The sequence below is a fragment of the Sminthopsis crassicaudata genome, chromosome 1, assembly GCF_048593235.1.
Source record: "Sminthopsis crassicaudata isolate SCR6 chromosome 1, ASM4859323v1, whole genome shotgun sequence".
Classification (NCBI taxonomy): Eukaryota; Metazoa; Chordata; class Mammalia; order Dasyuromorphia; family Dasyuridae; genus Sminthopsis; species Sminthopsis crassicaudata.
In genome coordinates this window covers 206,368,312-206,392,662 of record NC_133617.1, presented here as the reverse complement: position 1 = coordinate 206,392,662, position 24,351 = coordinate 206,368,312, and the positions used below count along the sequence as shown (strand labels likewise).

Here is a 24,351-nt window from a genome sequence, read left to right as displayed (position 1 = left end):
CTAATGATCTGCTCAGGTTTCCCAACCCCCACCGAGCAAATTCTAGCCCTAGATGAAATCCATCGAGGAACCAACCTGGGTCTGCATCCATAGGCCCCTTTAGCCAAATCTCTCCTTATAAAAGAGCCAAGCTAGAATTATTTCTTTGCAGAGGGTCGAAACATGCTAGAACCATGCTTTGCACCACAGACTCTCTGTCCACCAGAACTTCTGGTGTATTCCTCTCTTTACCTAACACCTTTTACTAACCAGACTTTAACCTTACTTCCAAACCCCACAATAAACCTCTTTTATCAATCTAGGTTGTCGGGCCTAGAACTCATTTAACTCTGTATCCTTGCACTGAATCAAAAGGGGTTGCAGGGAAACTCCATTTGACCCTGTACCCCAAACCTGCCACTAGACCTCAATTAACCCTAATTTCATTTAGTTACACCTTATCTAGATCTCATGACATGGACCTCAGTTTCTCAGCTGAGAAAAGCTACTTGTTCAAGGTCACAAAGTTATTAAGTGTTTTAAATAGTCCTGAATCCAAGTACTATTCTCTATCCCTTCATCAGAAGTCTTTGAAATCAGCTGTCCCAAAATCTAGGGTACATGTCCAATTATTTCTAGCTTTCTTCAATATCAAAGGCTCATTTCTCCACAAAGTTCCCTTTTCATCCAAGGCAATCCCAATAGACTTTGGATAAAAAATGCCATCTGTATATTGAAAAAGAACTACGGAGATTGAATGTAAATCAACACATGCCTATCTTCACTTCTTTTTTCTGTTTTTTTTTTTCTATTCTCTCCCAACATGATTCATAAAGCAATAAATAATAAATTAATGGATACAGATAGATAGGTAGCTCATAGATGACAGACAGATAGATAGATAGATAGATAGATAGATAGATAGATAGATAGATAGATAGATATAGAGAAAGGAGGACTATGGCAAGATAAAAAAAGTTCCCTTTCCTATATTAGCAGCCAGTTTCATCCTAGTTGTAGAAAATTAGATTTATCTTAATTGGTTCCTGATCACAGTCTGAAGAATGAAATTTTTATTAAAGCAAGTCAAGAAAATATTTGTTCTGTTCTGGGCAAAGAGAACACTAGCAGACATCTAAATAATTGAAGTCTTTCATCTCTCTTATATGTGGCTCAGTACCTGGATTATGATCTGTTTCCCAGACTCATTTATTTCCTTTTGTTGTCTAGATAGTATACAGTGGTATCTAATAACAAGACCACCTCCATTTCTAACTCCACTGACCACATCTAAATGCTTTCTACAAAGCTTGCCTTCTCTGGTTGCCAGATTATCTCATGAGTATATCTTCAAGTCAGACACAACTGAAGACACCTAAACAATGAAAAATTTTAACATGTAACCTCCTCCTCCTCCTCTTTATCTATAGCCTCTGAATTTGGAATTCCATAGCTATATTCAAGTCGAGTCCCAGTGATTTCTATGGGGTCAAACAGCCAACCAATTTAAGTTAGTTTACCACTGCTTAACATAAACTTTCACCTTGATTTATTTTTTGCTATTTTTAAAATAATAATGAAAAAGATTCTTGTTATGAGATATACAGTGAAATAACAAAATATTTTCTTCAAAGATTCACTGCTAAACGTGAAAATAATTTGCTGTGCTTTTATAACTAGAAGTCTTGACATTAACTGACCTGTTTAGTTCTTGGTGCCAAGCAGAAGTCTTTAAGACAGAACCACAAGGGCCATCAACACCCTTAAAAGAAAGTCTGTCATTTAAAAGGTATAAACTCATTCTAGTGACAGCAGCTTTGACTCCCTCATGGCCTTCAGCTTGAATAATAGAAGAGCGACAATCTTCCAATCCACTATATGTGTGTGTAATCTTTAGAGTAAGAATGTCCTCCATAGATAATTTAAGTGAGTTTAAAATTCTGAAAAAAGAAAATCCATACAGAAAATTAACTGACCATTTATTTCCCCCCAACATTAAGAAAAAAAATTCAAATTTTATGTGTGTAACATCTGTAATCATGAGCCTTAGTTAATTTTCTTCATTTAAAAGTCTAGCGCCTAAGGAAAGGCAAAATAGTAGCTGTGTACAAAATTTAGGGCTATACATTAGCACTTGTGTATCATACACCTTATCCTTTCTCATAATAGCATGATAAAGTGATATTCCTTTGACTGAATAATGCTTTAAAAATAAACATCTATTTACTTTTATTAAGGCGATCTAGACATTTACCAACACCACTCAATTTTAGATAATCTGTGTATTTATATTTTTTTAATTTAAATTTGTTAGCATTTCAGGAAGGCCAACAACACATAAAAATCAAGTTTTAAAATAAAGAGGAATATCTAATACCTGGAAACCAAGTGAAAATTAGGAACTTCTATTGAAAATACTCAACCCTGAATAACTGAATAGTTAAAAAAAAATCTAGAAGGAAAAAGATAATCATAACTCACTAAAATATGAATTGTTTTTTAAACAAATGATAATAGCTTACTCCTGGGTTTCACTTTCAGAGTTTATCTCTTTCAGCAGGTTATCAATTCCATGGCACCGAGACAAATTCCAAGCTATTCGCAACATATCTGTCACAGGCTTCAAAGACAAGCAATCAGTAGATAATGGCAAAACCACATAGTGAGGGCTGACAGCATGGTGACCAGGGAGATGAACTGGAAGATGATACCTAAAGAAAATAGATATGCAAAATTTAATCCACTTTCCATCACTTTCTTCATGCCCCTACTCAAATATTTTTAAAAACTGACATACCACAAAAAGGGAGAATAACTTCAATTCAACTCCAAAACATTCCTCAGTACCAAGTTAATCAAAAATACATTTTTTAAAAGAGTCTCCAAAATCTTAACATTTGAACCCAACTCAAAATATATGATCCAATGAATTACTGCTACTGAAAAAATACAAACCTTATTAACTACTTCCCAAGCCACATTTCAAGGAAAAACAAAGAACAAGACTATTCTTTACACATTTTCTGACTTTCAGGGTAATTATACACATATTAAACCTTATAATACAAATGTCAAAGTAAAAGAATAATTAATTTTACTATTTTAAAGATGATTCTTTTTCAGAGACATGTTAAACTAAATAGCCTCTGAGATTCTAGATTTGGTAATATATCTAAAAATGGGGAGGAGTCTTAAGTGATTTCTACATTATGAAGAGGCTCTACAATTCCATCAATCAAGGTATCTCCCCTATAAAAAAAAATATATATATATAACCATCTCAGAAGGCAGTGGTGTGTCTGAGACTTAGGGAAGTCCAAAGGAGTTGCCACAGCTAAAAAGGAACATAAGCAATTTTTCCAAGATCACAAAGAGAGAAAATAGAAGACATAGGAATGGAACACAGGTTTTCCTAACTCAATTCCATGCTATATATAGTACAGCAAATTATTATTATATGATTCTTATAGCCATGCAATAATTCAAGCACAGAATGAACCTAACTTTTTGAAATCTGGACAAGCCATTTATTTACAACACAGTTCAATCAATTATTCAGAGGCTAATAATTTTGAAAACTTATTATTTTGTTTAGAAATTGCCCAAGTCTACTCTTCTATCTCACTCTATTACTTTTTTTTTTTTTTTACTATGTCATTCTCCATTAGCATTTCTATCAGAAGATAAGCAATCAGTTTTGCTACTTCTCTTAATTTTTCACAGCATTGAGAATAAAAACTGGATTGGATGAAATTTTGAAATCATCTGTGAATTTAAATTTATATATGCTTTTGTTGCCCCTGAAAAGCTGAAAGAATTTATATTTCAACTTGAGATTAAGAAATAGTGTTGAAGGTATATTTAAATCTCTCTTTTTTTTTTTTAAACAACAAAAATTTAATAAATAACATTTGTATGAAAAAAGAACCCTAACAAGTGTACAATCTCTTTTTAAAAAATATTAACATGACTAAAAGAATTTCCTAAATTAGATAAACATACAACTGAGGTGGATTTTCTCTTGGCAGTGCATGATTACGTTGATAATCTTTTTACTGTATTTCATGAGTTCTGATGAAATTCTAGTTCTCTGGAAGCATCAAAAAGAGATGAAGCAGATGGTGCTACAGCACTGTGCCTTCTTGAAATGCTTCTATCCACTTTTGAGCTGAATGAGCATCATCTGCTTTGAACATGTAAAACAGGACGTTTTTATGCAGTAGTTGGAACACTCTGGACTGTGAATTTTCATCTTGAACTTCAGTAACAGTGAATCCCAATAATGGCTGACTTTCCAAGGCTGCAACATCCTCACTTGCAGCATATGTGTAGAGCACTTTATTTTTTATCACAAACCAAAAATGTATCCATGGTTTCTTACTGCCACAAAGGCAGCGGCAGGCTCTGGGGGCTCTCCCAACGTTCCCCGCTGTGCCAGCCACCTGGCCAGCCTAGGGGCAAGGAGCATGCGAGGGCCCCCAAGCCGAGCTCCCCAGGAAGGTTCTGAAAGCCAGACGAGCTCTCAGGGAAGGTTCCCAGGTATATTTAAATCTCAAGAACTTCCTATTTGAGAAAAATTGAAACAAAGTCATCTCACAGAAATGAAGTTGAGGCATATATCTTGAATCCCATAAATTCAAAACAGATATACAGCATGAGTATGCTGGGGAAATTCTCAGCCTTAGTTCCTGAAAAGCCCAAGGGAGAACTCATCAAGTAGATCTATGGACTTGAGTAGCAAAAGTGAAAAAAAAAAAGTTATTAGCATGTTAATATGTTTTCTTGCTAACAACACCTTCAACTTCCCAGCATTCAGATTTGTTTCTTTTAAGTGTTCAGACCTTCTTAGAGTCCCCATCCAACCAGGAGCATGCTGCAGCAACTTAAGATATACAAGTAACAATTTTCATTTAAATTCAATTCTCTGGAATTCCTTTCCTTATTGCTAGCCACTTTTCCATCCATTGTCACTTACTCTGGTTTCTTAACTTGCCAATAAATGCTATCTTACTCCATTAGAATATAAGCTCCTTGGAAGCAGGTATTATCTTGCTTGCTTGTATTTATATCCCCAAAGATTAACCCACATTGCTCAACATCTAATAAGAGTTTAGTAAAGGTTTTATCTAAAATCCATCTCTATGTACATTTGTATATATGGGAATCATCAGTAAAAACTTTCACAACCACCAGTAAAAATCTTCACAGTCTATCTTTCCAAACTTACTATGTATTACTTCTCTTCATACACTCTTCAGTCTAGTCAAACGGCCTTCTTCTATAAACCAAGTATAACATTCCAAATTCAGTACCTTTGCACCTGTGGTCTCCCTTGCAAGGAATACACTCTTTTCCCACTTTGCTTCTTAGGATTGCTACCTTCCTTCAAACCAAATACCCTGTTTGCATAAAGTCTCTTCTGATGTTCCAAGCTGCTAGTACCTTATCAGCACTAATATTACCTTTTATCTGAACAAATATTTTTAAATTACCTTTTATATTTTATTTATATTCCATGGAACATGATAGCCACAACAACCACTTCTTGGTATCAACCCCCCTCTGCCTTCCAACTAGTATGCTATCTTTCCCTCATTACATTGATAGTTCTCTTAAGAAAATGACTACCTTCCTTCCTTCCTTCCTTCCTTCCTTCCTTCCTTCCTTCCTTCCTTTCTTTCCTTCCTTCCTTTCTTTTTTTTAGATTTTAACTCTTCTACTTTTATTTTTTTATTAATTTTATAATTATAACATTTTTTGACAGTTCACATGCATGGGTAATTTTTACAACATTATCCTTTGCACTCACTGCTGTTCCAAACTTTCCCCTCCTTCCCTCCACCCCCCTCCCTAGATGGCAGGCAGTCTCATGCATGTTAAATATGTTATAGTGTATCCTAGATACAATATCTGTGTGCAGAACTGATTTTTTTGTTGCACAGTAAGAATTGGATTCAGAAGGTAAAAATAACCTGGGAAGATAAACAAAAATGCAAACAGTTTTACACTCATTTCCCAGTGTTCCTTCTCTGGGTGTAACTGATTCTGATCATCACTGATCAATTGGAACTGAATTAGATCTTCTCTTTGTTGAAAATATCCAATTCCATCAGAATATACCCTCATACAATATTGTTGTTGAAGGGTATATTGATCTCGGGTTCTGCTCATTTCACTCAGCGTCAGTTCATGTAAATCTCTCCAAGTCTCTCAGTATTCATCCTGCTGGAAATGACTACCTTTCTTTTTCTTATTTGTATTGCTAGCATTTTGCACAGTACCTGGCACAAGCAAGCTCTTTAACAAATGTTTATTGAATTGAATTAGCTACTTTGCAAATACCTACATATGTACATGCTGTCTCCCAGTATAGAATATCAACCAAAAAAACTTCTGTTCTGATTTCTTTTATGTGTAGAACAATGACTGGCACACAGTATTTAATAAATACATATTGATTCTTTGACATACTACTTAAATAGGAATTCACTCTAAAATATCTACTTCTTACTTCTTGGAACCTGGAACTCCTGCTGAAAAGTTCTTTCTGAAGTCTCTATTTTGTGGAGAGATCCAAGTTGGACTTCCTTTGTCTTCCAGACCCATTATTAGCTTCAAGACTTCAACATCATGCTATTACTCCTAGAATTTCCTTTAATGCCTAGGACTTCTTCAACCTGGAACACCCCTGTAGCCTTTTCAACCTAAAAATCTCCCTTAAAAGCACACCCCTTCTCCCATTGATGAATTCCTTCTGGAGCTTTCATTTTGTGGAATAACCCAGGTTAATCTATCCCTTTCCAGTTCCTGGCTTCAGAACCGTACCTGGACCCCCTCTCACACTTGTTTTTCTATTCCTTTTGTGTATTTGTTTTCCTCCAATAAAATATAAACTCTTTAAGGGACTCTCTTTTTTGCTTGTGTTTGTATCTCCAGATACAAATATAAACCTAAATCTGCCGTTCTACAATTTTCAATCAATACTCCAAATTTTGTTGCTCTGTAGCCAAATCTAATTTTTATTCTACAGAATAACTTTTCAAATACTCAAATAAAGCTATCATGTCTAAGAAATTTCTTCTCTAAGCTATTAAATATCCTTAGTTTCTTCAACAAATTCTCACATGCTATGAATGTCATTCTTTATACTATCCTGATTAACCCCTTGAGCAGGTATCCCAAGTTATGGATATACAAACAAAGCCAACCCCTTTATCTCAAGTCAAAAATCAGTTGACTTGGTATTTTACACCAGAGAACACTCACAAGAGAACTATTACATGTAGCTTCTTTTCCCCCTTTGATCATTATTTCTTTATTGAAAGTACTCATAAATCCACATCATTATTCCTTAGGGTTAAAAAGGAGCTGCTTTCTCCATTTTCCCTCTCCATGGAAAAGTTCTCTTAATCTCTAACTTTAGGTGTTCAGTGGTCCTCCTTTCCTTCTTCCTCCATGATTTATCCTCTGGAATAGATTTATGATTTTTTTCTTACCTCTTCAAACCTTTTTCCTCAAAGAATGTATTTCATCCCTTCAGGAAACATTTCATTCTCCCTAGATGTTATTTTGCACTAGCAAAATCCAAATCATTGTGTAATCTTTCTCCCCCCCCCCCCCCAGGCTGGGGTTAAGTGACTTGCCCAGGGTCACACAGCTAGGAAGTGTTAAGGGTCTGAAACCAGATTTGAATTTAGGTCCTCCTGAATTCAAGGCTGGTGCTCTATCCACTGCGCCACCTAGCTGCCCCCATCACTGTGTAATCTTTATAAGTCATTACAAAATTCCCTCGTCTCCCAAAGAACTAGATGGTAAAGGAATGTCCATCACTTGGGGAATGGATGAACAAATTAGAGTTTATGGATATGATGAAATACCATATGCTTCTGGAAATAATGCAAAGATTTATTTCAGAGGGGGAAAAAAGCTAGTTTGATGTAGATTAAAAAAAAAAAAAAACTAGTGAAGTCAACAGTACAATTCATACAATAATAGTATTGTAAAGACAAAAAAAAAAAAAAAATTGAAACTTTGATCAATGCAGTGACCAATCATGATTATGGAGAACCAAGATGAAAAACCTTCCCACTTCCAGAGAGAGGTAATGATGTGAATAATCTCGCTAAAGTAAAAATCAATATAACTTGCAATTAAGTGGATGTGGCTAAGAAGGCAGGGAGAAAAGTCAGAGATGACTTTACAAACCTGCCTACATGGAAGACTGTCAATATTTTTTTCCTATAACCAATTCCCAGACTTTGAATGTTGTCCTCCAATTTAGAAAGAAAACTGGCAATAGGAAGGGAATCCAGGGAGGATGACAAGAATCGTGAAGGGTCTAATGATCATATGATATTAAGATTACCTGAAGGAAATGGATATGTCTAGCCAAGAAAAGAGAAGAAATGATAGCTGTCTCCGAGTATTTGAAGAACTGTCTGTCTTACAGAAGAGAGTTTAGCCTTGCTCTTCTTCATTCTAAAGAACAGATACAGAAGCAACGGTTGTGTGTCCTTTGTTTTCAAAGAGGGCCATGACATCAGAGAGGTGATGCCCTGTTTGCAAGTGGATTTAAGGGAGGGTGGTTATGCAAAGTCATCAGTTTCACTTTCTCCTCCAGTGTCATCTGGGTCTAGTAGCAAGTAGCAAGATATAGATCAGGTCAATTGGAGATGACCCTAGATAGCTAAGGCTAGGTAAGAAATGAGGCAAATTTTACTTATTTTACTTAGTCAAAAAAAAAAAAAAAAAAAGTAAAAATCAATATGGGAGAGGTATGGACAAAAGCTGTAGGGGTAGATTTTGACTCAATATTACAGTTAAAACTATCCAAAAGTATAATGGACTGCCTCAAAAGGTACTGGACTCTCCCTCCTTAGAAGTATTCAAGTGAAGACTAAAGGTCCACTGCTTAGTAATGTTGCAATTTGGGTTCTGCTTCAGGTATTGATAGAACTAGATAGCCACTACGCTACCTTTTATCTCTGAGATTCTGTGATTCTTTGAAGTTCTTTCCCCTCTTCACGACCTATATTTAATGCTGTTTCCTCCATAAAAGTTGTTTTATGCTGAAAGTGATTTCTCCCACACCAAATTTCTCAGCAAAGTAAAGAATTGTAAAGAAAACATTCTTATTCTATTTTATCCTAATAACATCATGTTGTACCCTAATAAAAAATAAAAAAAAGTAAAAGTCCTTACCGCCTAATCACTGACACTGGCAAGATAAAGACTGGAGCCAGAGCTGATTTACTGGATACATTATCAGACCTGTTTCATAATGAAGAAATTAAAAGTAAAAGAAAAGCTAAATACATTGTTTAATAACATTTTTCCAATGCTTCATTAGCACAAGTTATATAATCTCAAGAAAAACTACTTGAATATTTTATGATTTGGAGAAAGAGAACCCAATACAACAGGGCTTAGAATTATATAAAGTAAGTCATAAAGGGTCAAATTTTGTTTCCCTAAAAATAAATGCAGGCAGTAAAAGCCTGTTAAAACATGGTAAAAAATCAATACCAGCTGACCACATTTAGTATACTACTAGAATTATAACCTTACTATCAGATTAAACATCTTTTGAAACATTTAAACATGAACAATTAAATTTTAAAAATCACACATAAAAGAATACCCAACCACAAGTGGAATGAATAACTGCATCAATTTTCTTTTTTGTAAATAAAAAGTAACATTAGTACTGCTATTATTGTTAAAATTATCTCATTTGAGCAGTCCTTTTCTATTTGTTACAACTCTAAAAAGCAGGCAAGATATGTTTCCCTGATACATGAGTAAACAAAGGTTCATAAATGTTAAGTGACTTGCCCAGGTCACATTCTAGTAAAGAAAAAAGTTAGATCAAGGGCTTGTCTTCTTACGCTAATAATGACTGCTCTTTTTATGATGCCACACTTCCTTTTCATAATCCCTGTATTCCCAGCTAAATAATACTGCTTGTATTGTCCACCACCATTATCACCAAAATTTTCACATTGTGAAGGATGACTTAAATCTAGACCAATGATGCATACATAAGCTTTGAGAAATTTAGTAAGATGTGCTAATAGTTATGTGTCTTTTGACTAAGGACCACACTAGCTAAGGACAGAGAGGTTCATCATTAAGTAGGCTGCAGGGTGATGCATTTTTGATGATGATAATAAAAAAAGGGACAAGATCTGTGTCAGTGAAGGATGTATTTGTACTAGTGAGATCACCAGGTCAGGCTAAATCTTGTCTTGTCTATAAAATGTAAACTATATGTGAAAAGACCATCTTAAGAATTGACCATATTTTTAAAAAATTATGTTCAATAGCAAGAGAACAGTCTTTCTGACAATAAATGCTCATTGGTATTGGCTAAGAATGAATTCTTTCAAGTTATCCAAAACTAATTAATTGCTCCTCAGAAATAGTAATATAAGTACTAACATATTTCCCAAAATGATCATAATAATGATCTGAGCAAGGATTTCTAATAGAAACAGCACACTAAATAGCAACAGTCAACAAATATTTATTGAGGATCTGCCATGTTCAAGACCATGTTCACTGTGGTCTAAACAAAGTGAGTAGACATGAGAGTTTAATTTTGCTAATTAATCATTATTCTAAGACTTAATAGCCTCAAGCAAAATTTACTTTACTCATAAAACCACATTTAGAAGGAGAGGAAAAAGAGCAGAATCAGTTTTGAAATTGTTAGTGATTTATTTTAAATAATCTCAGGAGAAAATATTTTTTAAATGAGAGAGCTAATTTATGGGTGATAATGGCTAATATGCAATATCAAACAAATGAAAAGACCAAACTAAACTTCAAATAAACAAAAAATATTATTTACAAAATTCAAATTGATTACTGATTTACACCTAATGACAAGAGGTGATAGGCAGATATGAGCCTGAACTTGTTGAAATATAAATTTTCCTTGCCTTCTAGTCGATTTTAAAGTATAATACAAGGAGTCAAAAAACCCTGCATTTTAGTTTCTTAACACTTATATTAATTAAATGTATGACTTTGGACAATTTAATCATTTTTAATAAATTTTAATCATTTAATTCTGGACTTCTGTCTCTTCATCTATTAAATAAAAGTTTTAGACTAAATAATCTGTAAAGTTTCTTCTAAATTTTACATTCTATAATGTAATTTCAAGACTGAATCATACAAAGCATAAGTCAGCATAGTAATTTTAACAATTTTGCTGATACGCATATAGAGAAGTGAAACAGAATTTAAAAAAAAAAAAAGACACAGGTGATATACTCTCAAAATAATTTTAAAAATTATAATGTCCTATGCCAAACATTCAATTGAGAAGACATTTGTTTTCATCTGCAAAGTATGCTTCTTGGTAGTAATGTCTCCCTACTCAAAAAGTGATTTATTCTCTAGTCAGAGGAAATTACTACTGCTTAAATGGTTATATTCTATTTCCTCCTCAGTGTTGATGAGAAAATAAATTTATCTATCCTTATAAGTTCCCAGCAGATAGAAACTTTCTAGCAAAAAGCTACATTATCCAAAAAGCTATATTAGAATGAATTATACATTGCTCTTTATGAAAAATCTTATTATAGTAAGTATTAAATAATAGTAACCCATTCCCCATTCTCTGGGGTTTGGTTCTCTTAACATATGATAAATTAAAATGTTATGTTTGTAGGTACTGTTGTTGTTCAGTCACTTTAGTAGTGTCTGACTTTTTGTGACCTCATTGGATTTTCTTGACAAAGGTAGAAAAAGTGCTTTGCCATTTCTTTCTCCAATCATTTTCCAGACAAGAAAAATGAGGCAAATCATGTTAAAGGACCCGCCATGGGTCACATTGCAATTAAGTTTCTGAGGTCACATTCGAACTCAGGAAAACAAATCTTCTTAACTCCAGGACTGGCACTATACACTGTACCACTTCTATATAGTAACATACTTACATATTAAATCTGGGAACTTATGGATACTAATTCAAAAGATCTGACTAATAATGAGAATTTCAAGAACTATAGCAAATTAATAGAGGAGAAAATTAAGGAAAAGTAGAGCCTTTCAGAACCTCTCGTGTGAAAAAAAAAATCACAAATGACTAAGGTGACTATAAGAACTAATCTTATAATCATGAACTGCTCAGATTACAAATATTGACATTCTTTTATAATAAGGTTACAGAAGAAATCATAGGTAAATAGTTGGTGTTTTATAGCATACCATATATCCATTCTTGATACTTCATCAAACAAAAGAAGACAGAATAATGCTGCTACTTCAGTCACAATGGCAGAATCTTTCTGGAATATCAAGGCAACTGAAGAGCCAAGATGCAAAAATGATCTATTAGTTATTTTTTAGCTATAATAGAAAGCTTTACAAATGCATACAGATCTTTAAATCTGAAAAGAAGGTACATACTACAAGTTATATAACTGATCAATTTTTGAAGTTTAGGAAATATGAAAATGAAAAAAAATTATATAATTATGAACATATTTAAATGTCTAAACTTTGATCTGATCAACTAAACTAGCCTATTGGCTCATTACACATGTTTCATTTTATCTCCTGTTTCTCTGACTTTGTAAGGATACTCCCTCTGTCCTAGAATATTCTCTTTCCTCATCTGCAATCCTTGGAATTCCTGATTCCTTGCAAGGCTCAATTGAAGGACCAAATTCAACAAACAAAAGAACTTTCTTCTCTCTAGAGCATTCCTTAATACCAAACCCCCCAAAAAAGTAGTATTTGCTTTTTTTGTGGTATTTTCTTAACTACATATATGCCATAGCTGTTTCATTTTTATATTTATATTCTCAAGGCCTCATGTAGCATCTGGCATATAAGTTCTCATTAAATGCTTGTCAAATGAATCCTAAGGGTACAGAAACAGTTTGAAAGATGAAAGGAATTCAGTCCAACCCTCTTACTTTATAGAGAAGAAAACTACGTCCTTGAAAAGTCAAGTGATTTGTTCAAGCATTGAGATATCAGATAAGTGTCATAGTGTCGCCTCTGAAAGAATTTGGGCTCAGACAGTCTATAATCCAAGCAAAGGCATTTTAATGAGGTTTACATACTCAGTGCATAGGCCAAGTTCCCTGAGGGAGTCAGCAGCCCAACAAAGCAAAACAAGGATTTTTATACAGTAAACGATGCTGATCATATCACAAAATTTGTCAATTCTGAGGTTATAAGAATTTGCTAACATGGGGAGATCTTAAAGCCTTAATGGAACTGCAATGTGATTACCCAGAATGCATACAGAAAAGCCCACTCAGTACAGTATTAATTTAATATTATAGCTACTATAAGTTTACTTAAGGCAGAGGTGTGGAACATCTGGCCATCAACCTATGAAATCATTTGATCTGGACCTGCCAAGGCAACCACAGGAGACAGTGAACTGAAAGCTAGTACAACAATCTCCCATTACTTGAATTTTTAAGTCAATAATGTTGTGTAGCTCACAATGTTATAAATATCCAAATGGCCCTTGACAGAAAAAAGATCCCTCATTTATGATCTAAGAACAGTAAACAAGGAGAACTTATACAAGTGCCATGTCAGGAAAAAGATTTATTGAAGTTTGTGATCCAATGACTTGTACTGTGTGTTAATGAGGCTATTCTCTTATTGGCTGGTTTCTGTATCATATTCTGTGGTGGCCATAGTGTGGTAAACTGGAAATAGGATTACAGAATAGGCTGGCCTGATGTTCTAGTGAGAGCCATGATTAATGGTTTCTGTGGTGTTTGAGACTAGGGGTACTTTTGAACTGGGGTGGGCTGAGGGGCAACAATTAGAATCCCATCACAAGGTCATAGTAAAAGTAAGTGACAAAGCAAAACTAGGTAAATTTCAGTTATTAATGACATGATTACTCATCCATCATCAGGATTTTGACAAAAGCATTTTTCTCTCTCTGAAATTTTCATTTCACTGAATATAAATATTCTACATACACATGCATACACACATGTACACACACTCTACAGATATTGACGAAAGTGTGTTCTGGCTACCATATCTATAGAAGGTAGCTTTATAGCTTCACCTATCACTGTATAGCTATGCCTGCTATTCTTATTTGCTATTTTAAATGGAAATGAAGAAGTAGAATTCTAACAGGCAGTAACCCCAACCTAATTGGTATTGATAGCTAAGTTTGTTGATCAGTAGTGTCTAACTTTTTGTGGCCCTATTTGGGATTTTCTTGGCATAGTTACTAAAGTGGCTTGCCATTTCCTCATACAGTTTATTTTATAGATTAACAAACTATGGCAAAGAGGGTTAAATGACTTACCCAATCAATTACTAAGTGTCTGAAGCCAGATTTTATCTTAAAAAGATTAATCTTCCTTACATGAGGTCCAGCAATCTACCCACCACACCATCTAACTACCCTACACTGATAATTAGGCAGAGGCAATGAAACAATACAGTAAATAGGTGTCACTCATATAGGCTCAACAATTGGAATTATGTTGTAGAGAAGAGGCTTCAAGATCAGAAAAATATTAATCAGTATCTCCATACTGAGAGAAAAAAATCTACCCTATTTGAAATCATAAGGCCCAGATTGAAAATCTTTTTCTTTTCTTTTCTTGAGGCTGGGGTTAAGTGACTTGCCCAGGGTCACACAGCTAGTTAGTGTTAAGTGTCTGAGACCAGATTTGAACTCTGGTCCTCCTGAATTCAAGGCTGGTGCTCTATCTACTGCGCCACTTAGCTGCCCCCCAGATTGAAAATCTTAATTCTATTACTTACTACCCTTATAATTTTTCTCATCTATAAAAATTAAGAGGGTTGGATTAAATATCCTTGAAGGATTTTTCCAATTCTAAATCTATGATCCTATTATTTATATCTCAAAGTCCAAAAAAAAAAAAAAAATTCTAGACCTCAAAAAGTCTTTAGAGTTACTTAAACTTCCAGTTTTCCTATTTACTTAGTTGACTGAACCCAGTCTTACACTAGAAATGATTCTAGCAAAAAATAAGAAATGTTCAACAGGAAAATTTTAGGCCACACAAAAAGCAACTGAGATCAATCCAAATAAGCAAAGGTTCACAAACCTAGGGATTAAAAGAAATTAAATGTGACATAAAGGAAATCAATTATGAATGAGCTAAGAATAAGAAAAATTCCAAGATCTATATAATAGTACCACTATAATATTTTAGGCTATCATCATTAGATAGTAATGTAATTTTAATCCACAAAATCTAATGTACTCATCATTGTGTAAAGGACTACTGAAAATGTCAGTTTAGTCTCAATTTTCATGAGCCTATATATATATTTTTACCTATTTGTAAGAATGATTTACTTGTACCAAAAGCATTTAGAAAAGCCTGAGTTTTTTCTTCCTAAATATAGAAAACAATAGACCTAGAGTTTAACAATAAGATCTGAAAACACCTGTTTGGATTGAATTGTATTTTATCCTTATCAAATACCTAGAAACTGATAAGCCTAAGAACATTACAGTTTGTAATATGAACACCTCTTGTTTAGATGAGGATCAAACAAAATATATTGATCTAATCCAGTAGGAAAAAAAAGAATACTATAAAAGGCTTATGAGGTGAGTAAATTGCCAGCTAAAGATATCAAACTAACTATTCAAAGCCGACTATATAGATTTCATCCTTATGATAAATGATAAAAGCAGAAGCTACAGGACTTGCCAAGCATTTCAATACAGATTAATTAATCTCCTCTTATAATTCTGAAAGACAATTTTACATGTGGTGATATGTGATACTAATGCTTGTCTAATGAGATAATAAGCCACCAGAGGATACAGGATCTGGTGACAGAAACAAAGCAAACAATGAATAAGGGGTTACAGGAGAGACTGCAGTAACAGCAGCTGCAGTGGTGATTTTTCTATATGCATGGGCTCTCCTTAAATGTCAAAACACCAGATGGTGCACGTATAAGAGGTTCAGAGTATCCTCATGGGTTACAGCTTTTAACAGATCAAAGGTCAACACACTAAAAGTACTCAATAATGGGATTAGAAGAGAAAAAATCATGAAGGACAATATGTCATTTCTCATTTCTAAAATGTATTGACGTCTCTTAAAGCTTTTTAGAAAATCAAGCATTATATATCATCAGAAGTTTAAAATTGCCCTAGCAGAATCAGATTTTAACAATTTTTAAAATACATACACACATGCAAATATATATAGTCATAATTCACATATGTATATTAATCAATAAGTGTTTATGTGTATTATGTATACATGCATAAATATGTAGATATGTATAAAAAGGAAAATAGTTGTTAAACTCAAAATAAATAAATCTCTCTAACAATCAACATTACATTATTGATAAGTTATTAATCACCTCTGAATAACAGGAACAAGACAGAAGACTCCTCTGAAAGAGACAGGCGTTTAGCTGAATCAGCAGTCAGAAATTTTCTTAATATTGTAAGGCATGATAATATCATACATTCCATCTCCTAGTCAAAAAATTTAAAAAGAATAATTTTATCTTCATATATTGTAGTAATAGTAAATAAAGTATTTCAGTATAGGGGCTTTTTCATCAAAACTAAGAGTAAGAGAAATGTAAATTATTTTTTAACTGAGGACAACGTAATCATTTAGTTATTTCTATGCAGGTTTGCTCTCAGATTCAAAGCTAAACGAGGAAAAACATTTAGTTGAATTAGTAAATTTAATTAATAAAATAAATATTAGCTTTAAGAAATACTATTTTGCTGTGTTTTTTATGGCTTAGGGTTTGGGGAAAAGGAGGAATAAAGTTTAGAGGGAAACTTACCTCACCATCTTTTCTTACACATTTATTTAAAACAGAAAATATATTATCAATTAAATCCATTTTATTCACCACATTATGCATTTTGATATCTACAAAAAAAGGAAAATTATAAAAATTCAGCAAGCTATTAAAAATTACAGAAAGTCCAAAATACTACTTTATTCAGAATTTATTAAATCATAAACTCCTCATTTAATTTTAATTTAAAGCTCTAAAGGTTTATTATAGCATTTTTCCCAGGAATAAAAGTTGGGGCAGCAAGATGGCACAATGAATAAAGCACTGGCCCTGAAGTCAGGAGAACCTGAGTTCAAATTCTGCTTTTAACACTTACCAGCTATGTGACTCTAAGCAAGTCACTCAACCCTAATTGCCTTAAAAAAAAAAAAATAAATTAAAAAGGCAGGAAGATTTGGCCTTGCCAGTCATGGGGAAAAAAAAAAAAAAATGTGAAACGTAAGGCTAGTGAATAATATGAAACATTTCTAGCTACTTAAAAATTAAGGTAAAATGTTAATATCTAACCTAAAAATAACTTTCATATAGAAATGCTGAGTTCTTATTTAAAGTTTCAAATGTTTCTATCATTTAACTATGCTTTTCATAGAAAAGAAATATTTGTCATTTTTCTAAAATATGATTTCGTTGTCTATTTTTCCATATTTCTCATATATTTCTTCATAAATGTCATCTATATACTGAGATATTATTTCACTGCTCTCCATACTCTTGCTATTCCTAAAAATATTTTATTTCAAATGAAGTGTCATCAGCTCATCATTTTCAGTTACTACTTAAGATGCAATTGGTAATAAGGTTTAATGTCACAAAGATACTCAAAATGTATCCTTTTATAATGCTGCAGACAGAGGCCAGTCTCAGTCAATATTTCACAAAACGACAGCAGTCGTTGCTACTAATTCCTGGCTTCTTTGGGATTACAAAATTGACTAAAAGTTGCCACAAGCCATAAAGTATAACTAAGATATTCTGGGTTCTAACCCAGAAATTAACTCAGGCTCCAGAGTTGGGAGTTCTTTTCTTTTCCTGTCATTTTTTTTTTTGACAGTCTAATGAAGCCTAAGAATCCCACCTTAGAAGAATGTTTTTCAATGGAAAAATACTTAGGAATAAAGGAAATTAATTATACTGAAGTACAGCTTTCAAAATATTAAAAAATTTTGCCAAAAAAACCAAGTTCACATTCTCTAGGTGAAGCACACTTATATGAAGTATAAATTAGTGCCATAATTTCAATTTACTTCTTTAACATGCTTAAGGCTTATACAGGAATTCAGATTTTTGGAAAAATTTCAAAAAATATATATTCAGAGGCAATGATTTGTCCACTATCAAGCCATAGAGAAAAAAACAGAAAAGAAAAATTAGGAATTAGGTAACAATCATGAATAAGCAAAAATTTATATTCTGAATACTATACTCTGAATATTGAGTACTTAAATGAAACATTAACAAGTATTGGACTAGGGAAATAGTGTGGGATAGTGGAAAGAGCACTGGCTCTGAAGCTGGAAAACCTGGGTTCAAATCTGCCCTCTGATGCTTACAACTTGTGTGACCTTAGTCAAGTAATTTAATATCCTTGGGATTCAATTTCCTTATCTGTAAAGGGTTGGACTAGATGGCTTTTGAGGTCCCTCCCAACTCTGGATCTACAATACAAATGAAAAGATCAAGTTTCAGAATTTCATAGTTATCTTTAGTTGCAGGAAGCAATTTATGTCTGGAATTAGAATCTTTCTTGGAAACACTATAAATGATGATATATTTATCATCTGAATCTACTTTGGAATAGATGATTTGCTGGCAAAATGAAAATGATATGTATCAAATAAGTTGACACAGTATCCAAATGACATTACAATTTTAGGGAAAAAAAGATTCATTAAAAGATTTTTAGAAGTAGAAAAAATTCTACTCCAAACAACAGCAATATAAAACTAACTCACCAGAGTTTCATGATCATTTTCCCCAAGATTTAGTTACCTTGAAAAATTATAGCTAATTGTTCTAATGCTGACTTTCTCAAAGGCAGGTCAACAACATCTGAAGTAAAGACTTCATACAATTTTTCAACAGCTTCCACCTAAGAAAAAAACTTATTAACATTTTTATGCACACTGAACATTCTAAAATACAACTTTAGTAATTGTTCTGCAAGCAAAAATTTTTCACAATTTACTTTCCTTTTGAGTCATTCAACTTCATATTTTTTATATGTCATACTTTTTTTTTTTCCACCAAAAACTACACTATTAGATATAGAAATGATACAGCAATGTAGGCTCTCCAGTTTTGATTTCTCCACCACAAGATAGAAGGAGACTAGCTAAGCCAAGGAAGAGACCACAGACTTCCTATTCTCATACGTTTTCCCTAGAAGATTGAATTCAGTTTACTTAAATAGTAGCCTTAGTATGATGATAATAATAACATCATATTTTTCCAAGTTTTTGTAGAAAGCATGAGTTTTAAGTATTAGAAGGACATAAGATGCTTGAAGGACTTACGAACAGGAAAAAAAAAAGGGGGGGGTGGGAAACAACCTGCGAATTTGTAAAATTTTATCTACCCTCCTTATCCTAAAATGAAAGCAGCATATAAAAGCTGAATTTACAGATATTTCTTTATGCACCTTTGAATGAAGAAAACTCTAGAAAAGTATAATTTATTAGAATTTTTCTTTAATTGATTTTAATGAATTTTTTAAACAGCCTACTTCCTTATAAAGTTTAATTCACATATGTGTACATATACACAAAATGTCTACATTTTATGAAAAGATATCTATGAATATATAGGGGGAAAAAGAGAGAGAGAGAAGATAAAGGGAGGAAACGAGAAAGAGAAAGAGGGGGGCAGCTAGGTGGCACAGTGGATAGAGCACCAGCCCTGAATTCAGGAGGACCCAAGTTCAAATCTGGTCTCAGACACTTAACACCTCCTAGCTGTGTGACCTTGGGCAAGTCACTTAACCCCAGCCTCAAAAAAAAAAAAAAGAGAGAAAGAGGGAGAGAAGGGGAGAGAGAGACAGGCAGACAGAAAGGCAAGGGAGGAAAGGAGAGAGAGAGAGAGAGAAAAGAGAGGGAGGAGAGAGACAGAGAGGGGGGCAAAGGAGAGAGAAGAAAGAGGTAGGGAAGTAGAGAGAAAGATAAAGAGGGAGGAAGAGAAGGGGAGAGAGAGAGAAAAGAAAGGGAGGGAGGAAAAGAGAGAGTGGAAGGAAAGGAGAGAGAGAGAAAGGGGGGGAGGGAGAGGGAAAAAAGAGAGAAAGAGAGAGAGAGAAATTCATTCCTAATCTCTCACTTGAGCTCGAGGATTCTGTCACTCACTGACTACTTGGACATTTCAAACTGGATGTCCTAAAGGCATCATCTCAAATTCAGCCTGTGCAAAACAGAATTCATATTATGTTTCCCTCCATTCTTTCAAACTTCTTTATAATTATCATTTTCATCCTGTCAAACACAACTTGTTCTCGTTAGAATGATTCTCTATCCAAAATAACTAGCTGACAAAAATAAGAAATTATTTGGAGTTAAAATGAAACCAAATATATACAGGCAATTTTAAAGGACATTCAGACAGACAACCTGCTGCTAATATTTCTTAATTAGGGCAAATAAGCAACTAGAATAAGGATCAGAATTCCCTCAGATTCTCTAGATTATAAGCTCCACATTTTATTCATCTTAGTGTCCCTAGCACACTGTCCACTGGTCTGATTTAGTGGTCTATAACCTATCTGCCAATAATTTATACAAAGTATAAAGCACTGTACATATACAGTACATTTATACAAATCCCTGTGCTTTAAGGTATAGAATTCCAAGATTAATTTGGGCATAAAAAAGTGAAGACCCATATAAAGGCAAGACAAAGTATGATCTGATTAGACTACAATTTAAAATACGTCCTGCATAACTTTCTTCCAACATATATAAACAAAAGCTAATACCATAACACAAAAAGATGCTATCAAAATGATATTTAATTCACCTTAATAATAGGGTGTTTCGTGTCATCCAATTTGAGATCAATAGGTTTTTCCACAATAAATAAGTTGTTGACTTTAGAGAGAAGATTAGCATCTATGAAAGGACGTTTTGTGCTTCTCCCTTCTTCATTTAGCAGTAGAAATGCTAAGAGCTTCAATGCTTTGTCCCGTACCCTAAGGACAAGATATTATTATAAAATATTATTATAAACATATGTTTTCTACCCCAAATTAGATATTAAACATACAATATCACAAAGGATTATAACATGCATAAAGATGCCTATGTTCCAGATTATAACATGCAGTTAGAAAGCATTCTGTATATATATTTTGAACAGGGACTATTAAATTACAACTGTGTCAGGTTTGTGGTTTCTATGACCCTTCTTATTATACATATGAGGATATATTTGCTTCTCAGAACTATAATTACAAATGCCATCCTTCCCCAGGTGAATGTAAATGAATTGTTATCACTTGTTAGGAAATATGTAGGTGCATACAAACATTATGCATAGCTATATTAAAAATTAAGGCCTTACTTTCTCCTTCTGTTAGGATCTTTGTATACTGGAAATTTATTGTTCTCTTCAACAAAGAATCGAAGTTAGCATTCTTATATAAAATGACAAGAAGAAAAAGCCTTAAACACTCCTATAGTAAAGCCTTTAATCTTCTCTAGACAGACCAATCTAAGGACATCTTTTCCCAAGTGGCCCAGACAAATTAAAATTGGCTGTCTACCAATGCAGACTTCCTGATTTCTTTTTCATTTCACTCCTAAATCTAACTAAGCTTTAGCCCTTTTTCTTCAACTCTACAGATTAGCTCCAAATGTGGCTTAAATGGGTCAATCATACCTGAGGTCATAAAAAAGCTCTACTACATTCATCTTATTGACCAATTTGAGTAAATGAGGAAACTTTCCACTTTCTAATCCCACAATCTCAAATCCTTCAAGTAATTAGTGTTCAAAGATCTCAAACTATAGTTCTAAAAATAGCAGTAATAGCAATAATAGATAGCACTTAGCTCCCTACTATCCTAGAACCTTCCACAAAGAGAAAAGTATCTCTACTGCACATCAGAGAATATATTATTCCCACACAAAAATGGAATGCTGTTAAGCATTCTCGAAGGGGCTGCTCCTCCATCACCCTAAATTGGATACATATGTGGATGAATGTGGCACACCCTTTTGTTTTCACTTGGTTCTAATAAATCTCTCGTTCCCCCCAAAAGCAATTGGGGTTAAGTGACTTGCCTAGGGTCACACAGCTAGGAAGTGTTAAGCGTCTGAAGCTATATTTGAACTCAGGTCCTCCTGGCTGCTGCTCTATCCACTATGCCACCAAGCTACCCCTTAATAAATATTCTTTAATAAATAAAAACAGTCCCGAAGTTTTATGCATAGGACTTTTTCTATTCCTGTGCAGATGCCATGTTACCACATATTCACTCCTTTGGAAAGGTATTTACTACTAAATGAAGGAATTAAGATGGACAGAAAAAACTGATCAAATTCTTGAAACTTACACAAAGAACTCTCATTGCAATTGCTGTAGTAAATAGCCTTAATTTTTTTTAGGTACCACACATAGACAATTGAACTGAAATCAAAAATTCTGATCAAACTCAAATGTCTGGAAAACTATGCAGTACTTTTAAAAATCACAATCAGTTTCCTGACACATACAAAAAAGGGATTTTTGAACTGTTTTTCTGGTGATATTATATGGCTAAAAATTATAGAAATTTTATACAGACACTTAACACTTCCTAAGCTATAGGATCTTAAGCAAGTCACCTAACCCCTACTGCCTCAGCAAGAAAAAAAAAAAAAAAAAAAAAGAAGAAGAAGAAGAAATGGCAGAGATAGATATTTGGGAAATGAATGATTATTAAAAGAGACTGGATAGAGCAAGAGATGAGAGAAGACAATACTAACAACAGCTAGGAAATAAATATATTTGGAAAAAATATATATTTAAAAGAAATAAAATTAACCTAAACTTTATTTATATAACCTGAACTGAATTTTGTGCTATTTCTTTGTGATCACTGCTTCCTTTCCAGACTTTTACTAATTGGAATTTTGCCTAGAATCAAAATTACTCTTAATGGATAAAATCTTCAAACTTCATTTTCTTCCCTTGTCTGAAAACTAGGATTATCTTTTCCTATGTTCTAATCATGCAGTGCCTCTCCTAATCTTCATAATCTTTTAAAGATCATTTATAGCAGATTGGCAATCAATCTGCCAATTCTTTCAATACACAAATATGTGGTTTATCTGGAGAAGCAACTTGAAGTTACCAAGGGCCTCTGTATGTACTATGCCATCTAGACACTTTGACTCCATATTCTGTCCACATCTTAAAAATCAAAATTTAATAACAGTTTATTTTCAAAATACATGCAAAAATAGTTTTCAACATTCAACCTTGCAAAACCTTATGTTTTCTCTTTCCTTTTCTTCTACCCCACTCTCTTGGGAGAGTCCAATTACTTGGACAGCAAGTAATCCAATATAGGTTAAACATGTGCAATTCTTCCAAACAGATATTTTAAAAATACAAATTTGTTGATGAGTGACTTATACATCACTATTAGTATTTTCAAACAATTTACCTTTTTCCTCTTAAGAATAATAAGAATTGCTTCTCTTTGTGTCTCCAGAATTTCTTGTTTTCAGAATTGCCCATTCTTTTGAGGCTGACTTCATGAAAGAAACATAGTTCTTGTGATCCTACCTAACCTTCCTCAGAATACTTTGAAATCTGTTTTCCTAAAATTCAAGGTCCATATCAGACTATTTCCATCTTTTCCTTTCTTTCTCACAAACTCCAAGATGGCATGGTCATTTCCCTCAACAGTCCCATAATTTCTAACTTTTTGATTAAAACCAGATGCAGAATACAATTTCTTCCACATTTTTGAAGGCTGAAACTACTATTTTTGTTAGAGTACTAACAACAGCACACAACTTCTAGCAGTAATCCTGAGTCCTCTTTCTTTAAAATGCTATTGTTCTAACAGTCTGTCTGTCAATGATTCTAAAGTCTTCTGGCCTTAGAACAGTTCTACAAACATTGCTGACTGTTTCAGATAAATAATCTGCTGGTCAGTGATAACCAAGTTCCTGAGACAATAGTGAATAGACCACTCCTCAAATCTACCTATAAACCATAAAATTAGCAAATAGTAACATGAAGCTCTGGTTTCTCTAACTTTGTACTCTAAATTTATCTTCTTTCTCCTGGTTTTTTGCTAAAATGCTTTTGGAACTTAGCTCACTTAAACTGATGCTATTACAATTACAATCAACTTTGCCCCTTGACTTGAAGAAGAGTTCAAGTCTCACAACTCTTGGAGATTCTTTTTGAATCTCAACACTAGCAGGTGTACAGATAATTGATTCCATTGTGTGTGGATGTGTACACACACAACACACACACACACACAATCTAGTACTACAACATGCCTCTGATCCAGTTCTATTCCTGGCCTCCCCATCTACCTTATTTTTTTGACCAGACAGTCTAAAA

At 33.6% G+C, this 24,351-nt stretch overlaps 1 protein-coding gene across 3 annotated transcripts in view; it reads right to left on the bottom strand.

Moving 5' to 3' along the window:
* Positions 1-24,351, bottom strand: part of RTTN (rotatin) — a 218,527-nt gene that overhangs the window by 139,105 nt on the left and 55,071 nt on the right. For all 3 annotated transcript variants that reach the window (XM_074274108.1, XM_074274115.1, XM_074274124.1), the window contains 8 exons: positions 20,803-20,974; positions 18,793-18,892; positions 16,786-16,874; positions 16,345-16,462; positions 12,199-12,295; positions 9,181-9,249; positions 2,502-2,690; positions 1,680-1,919 (listed from right to left, as the gene is read on the bottom strand). In XM_074274108.1, coding sequence (XP_074130209.1) covers positions 1,680-1,919; positions 2,502-2,690; positions 9,181-9,249; positions 12,199-12,295; positions 16,345-16,462; positions 16,786-16,874; positions 18,793-18,892; positions 20,803-20,974 — 1,074 coding nt within the window. The remainder of the gene's footprint in view (positions 1-1,679; positions 1,920-2,501; positions 2,691-9,180; positions 9,250-12,198; positions 12,296-16,344; positions 16,463-16,785; positions 16,875-18,792; positions 18,893-20,802; positions 20,975-24,351) is intronic.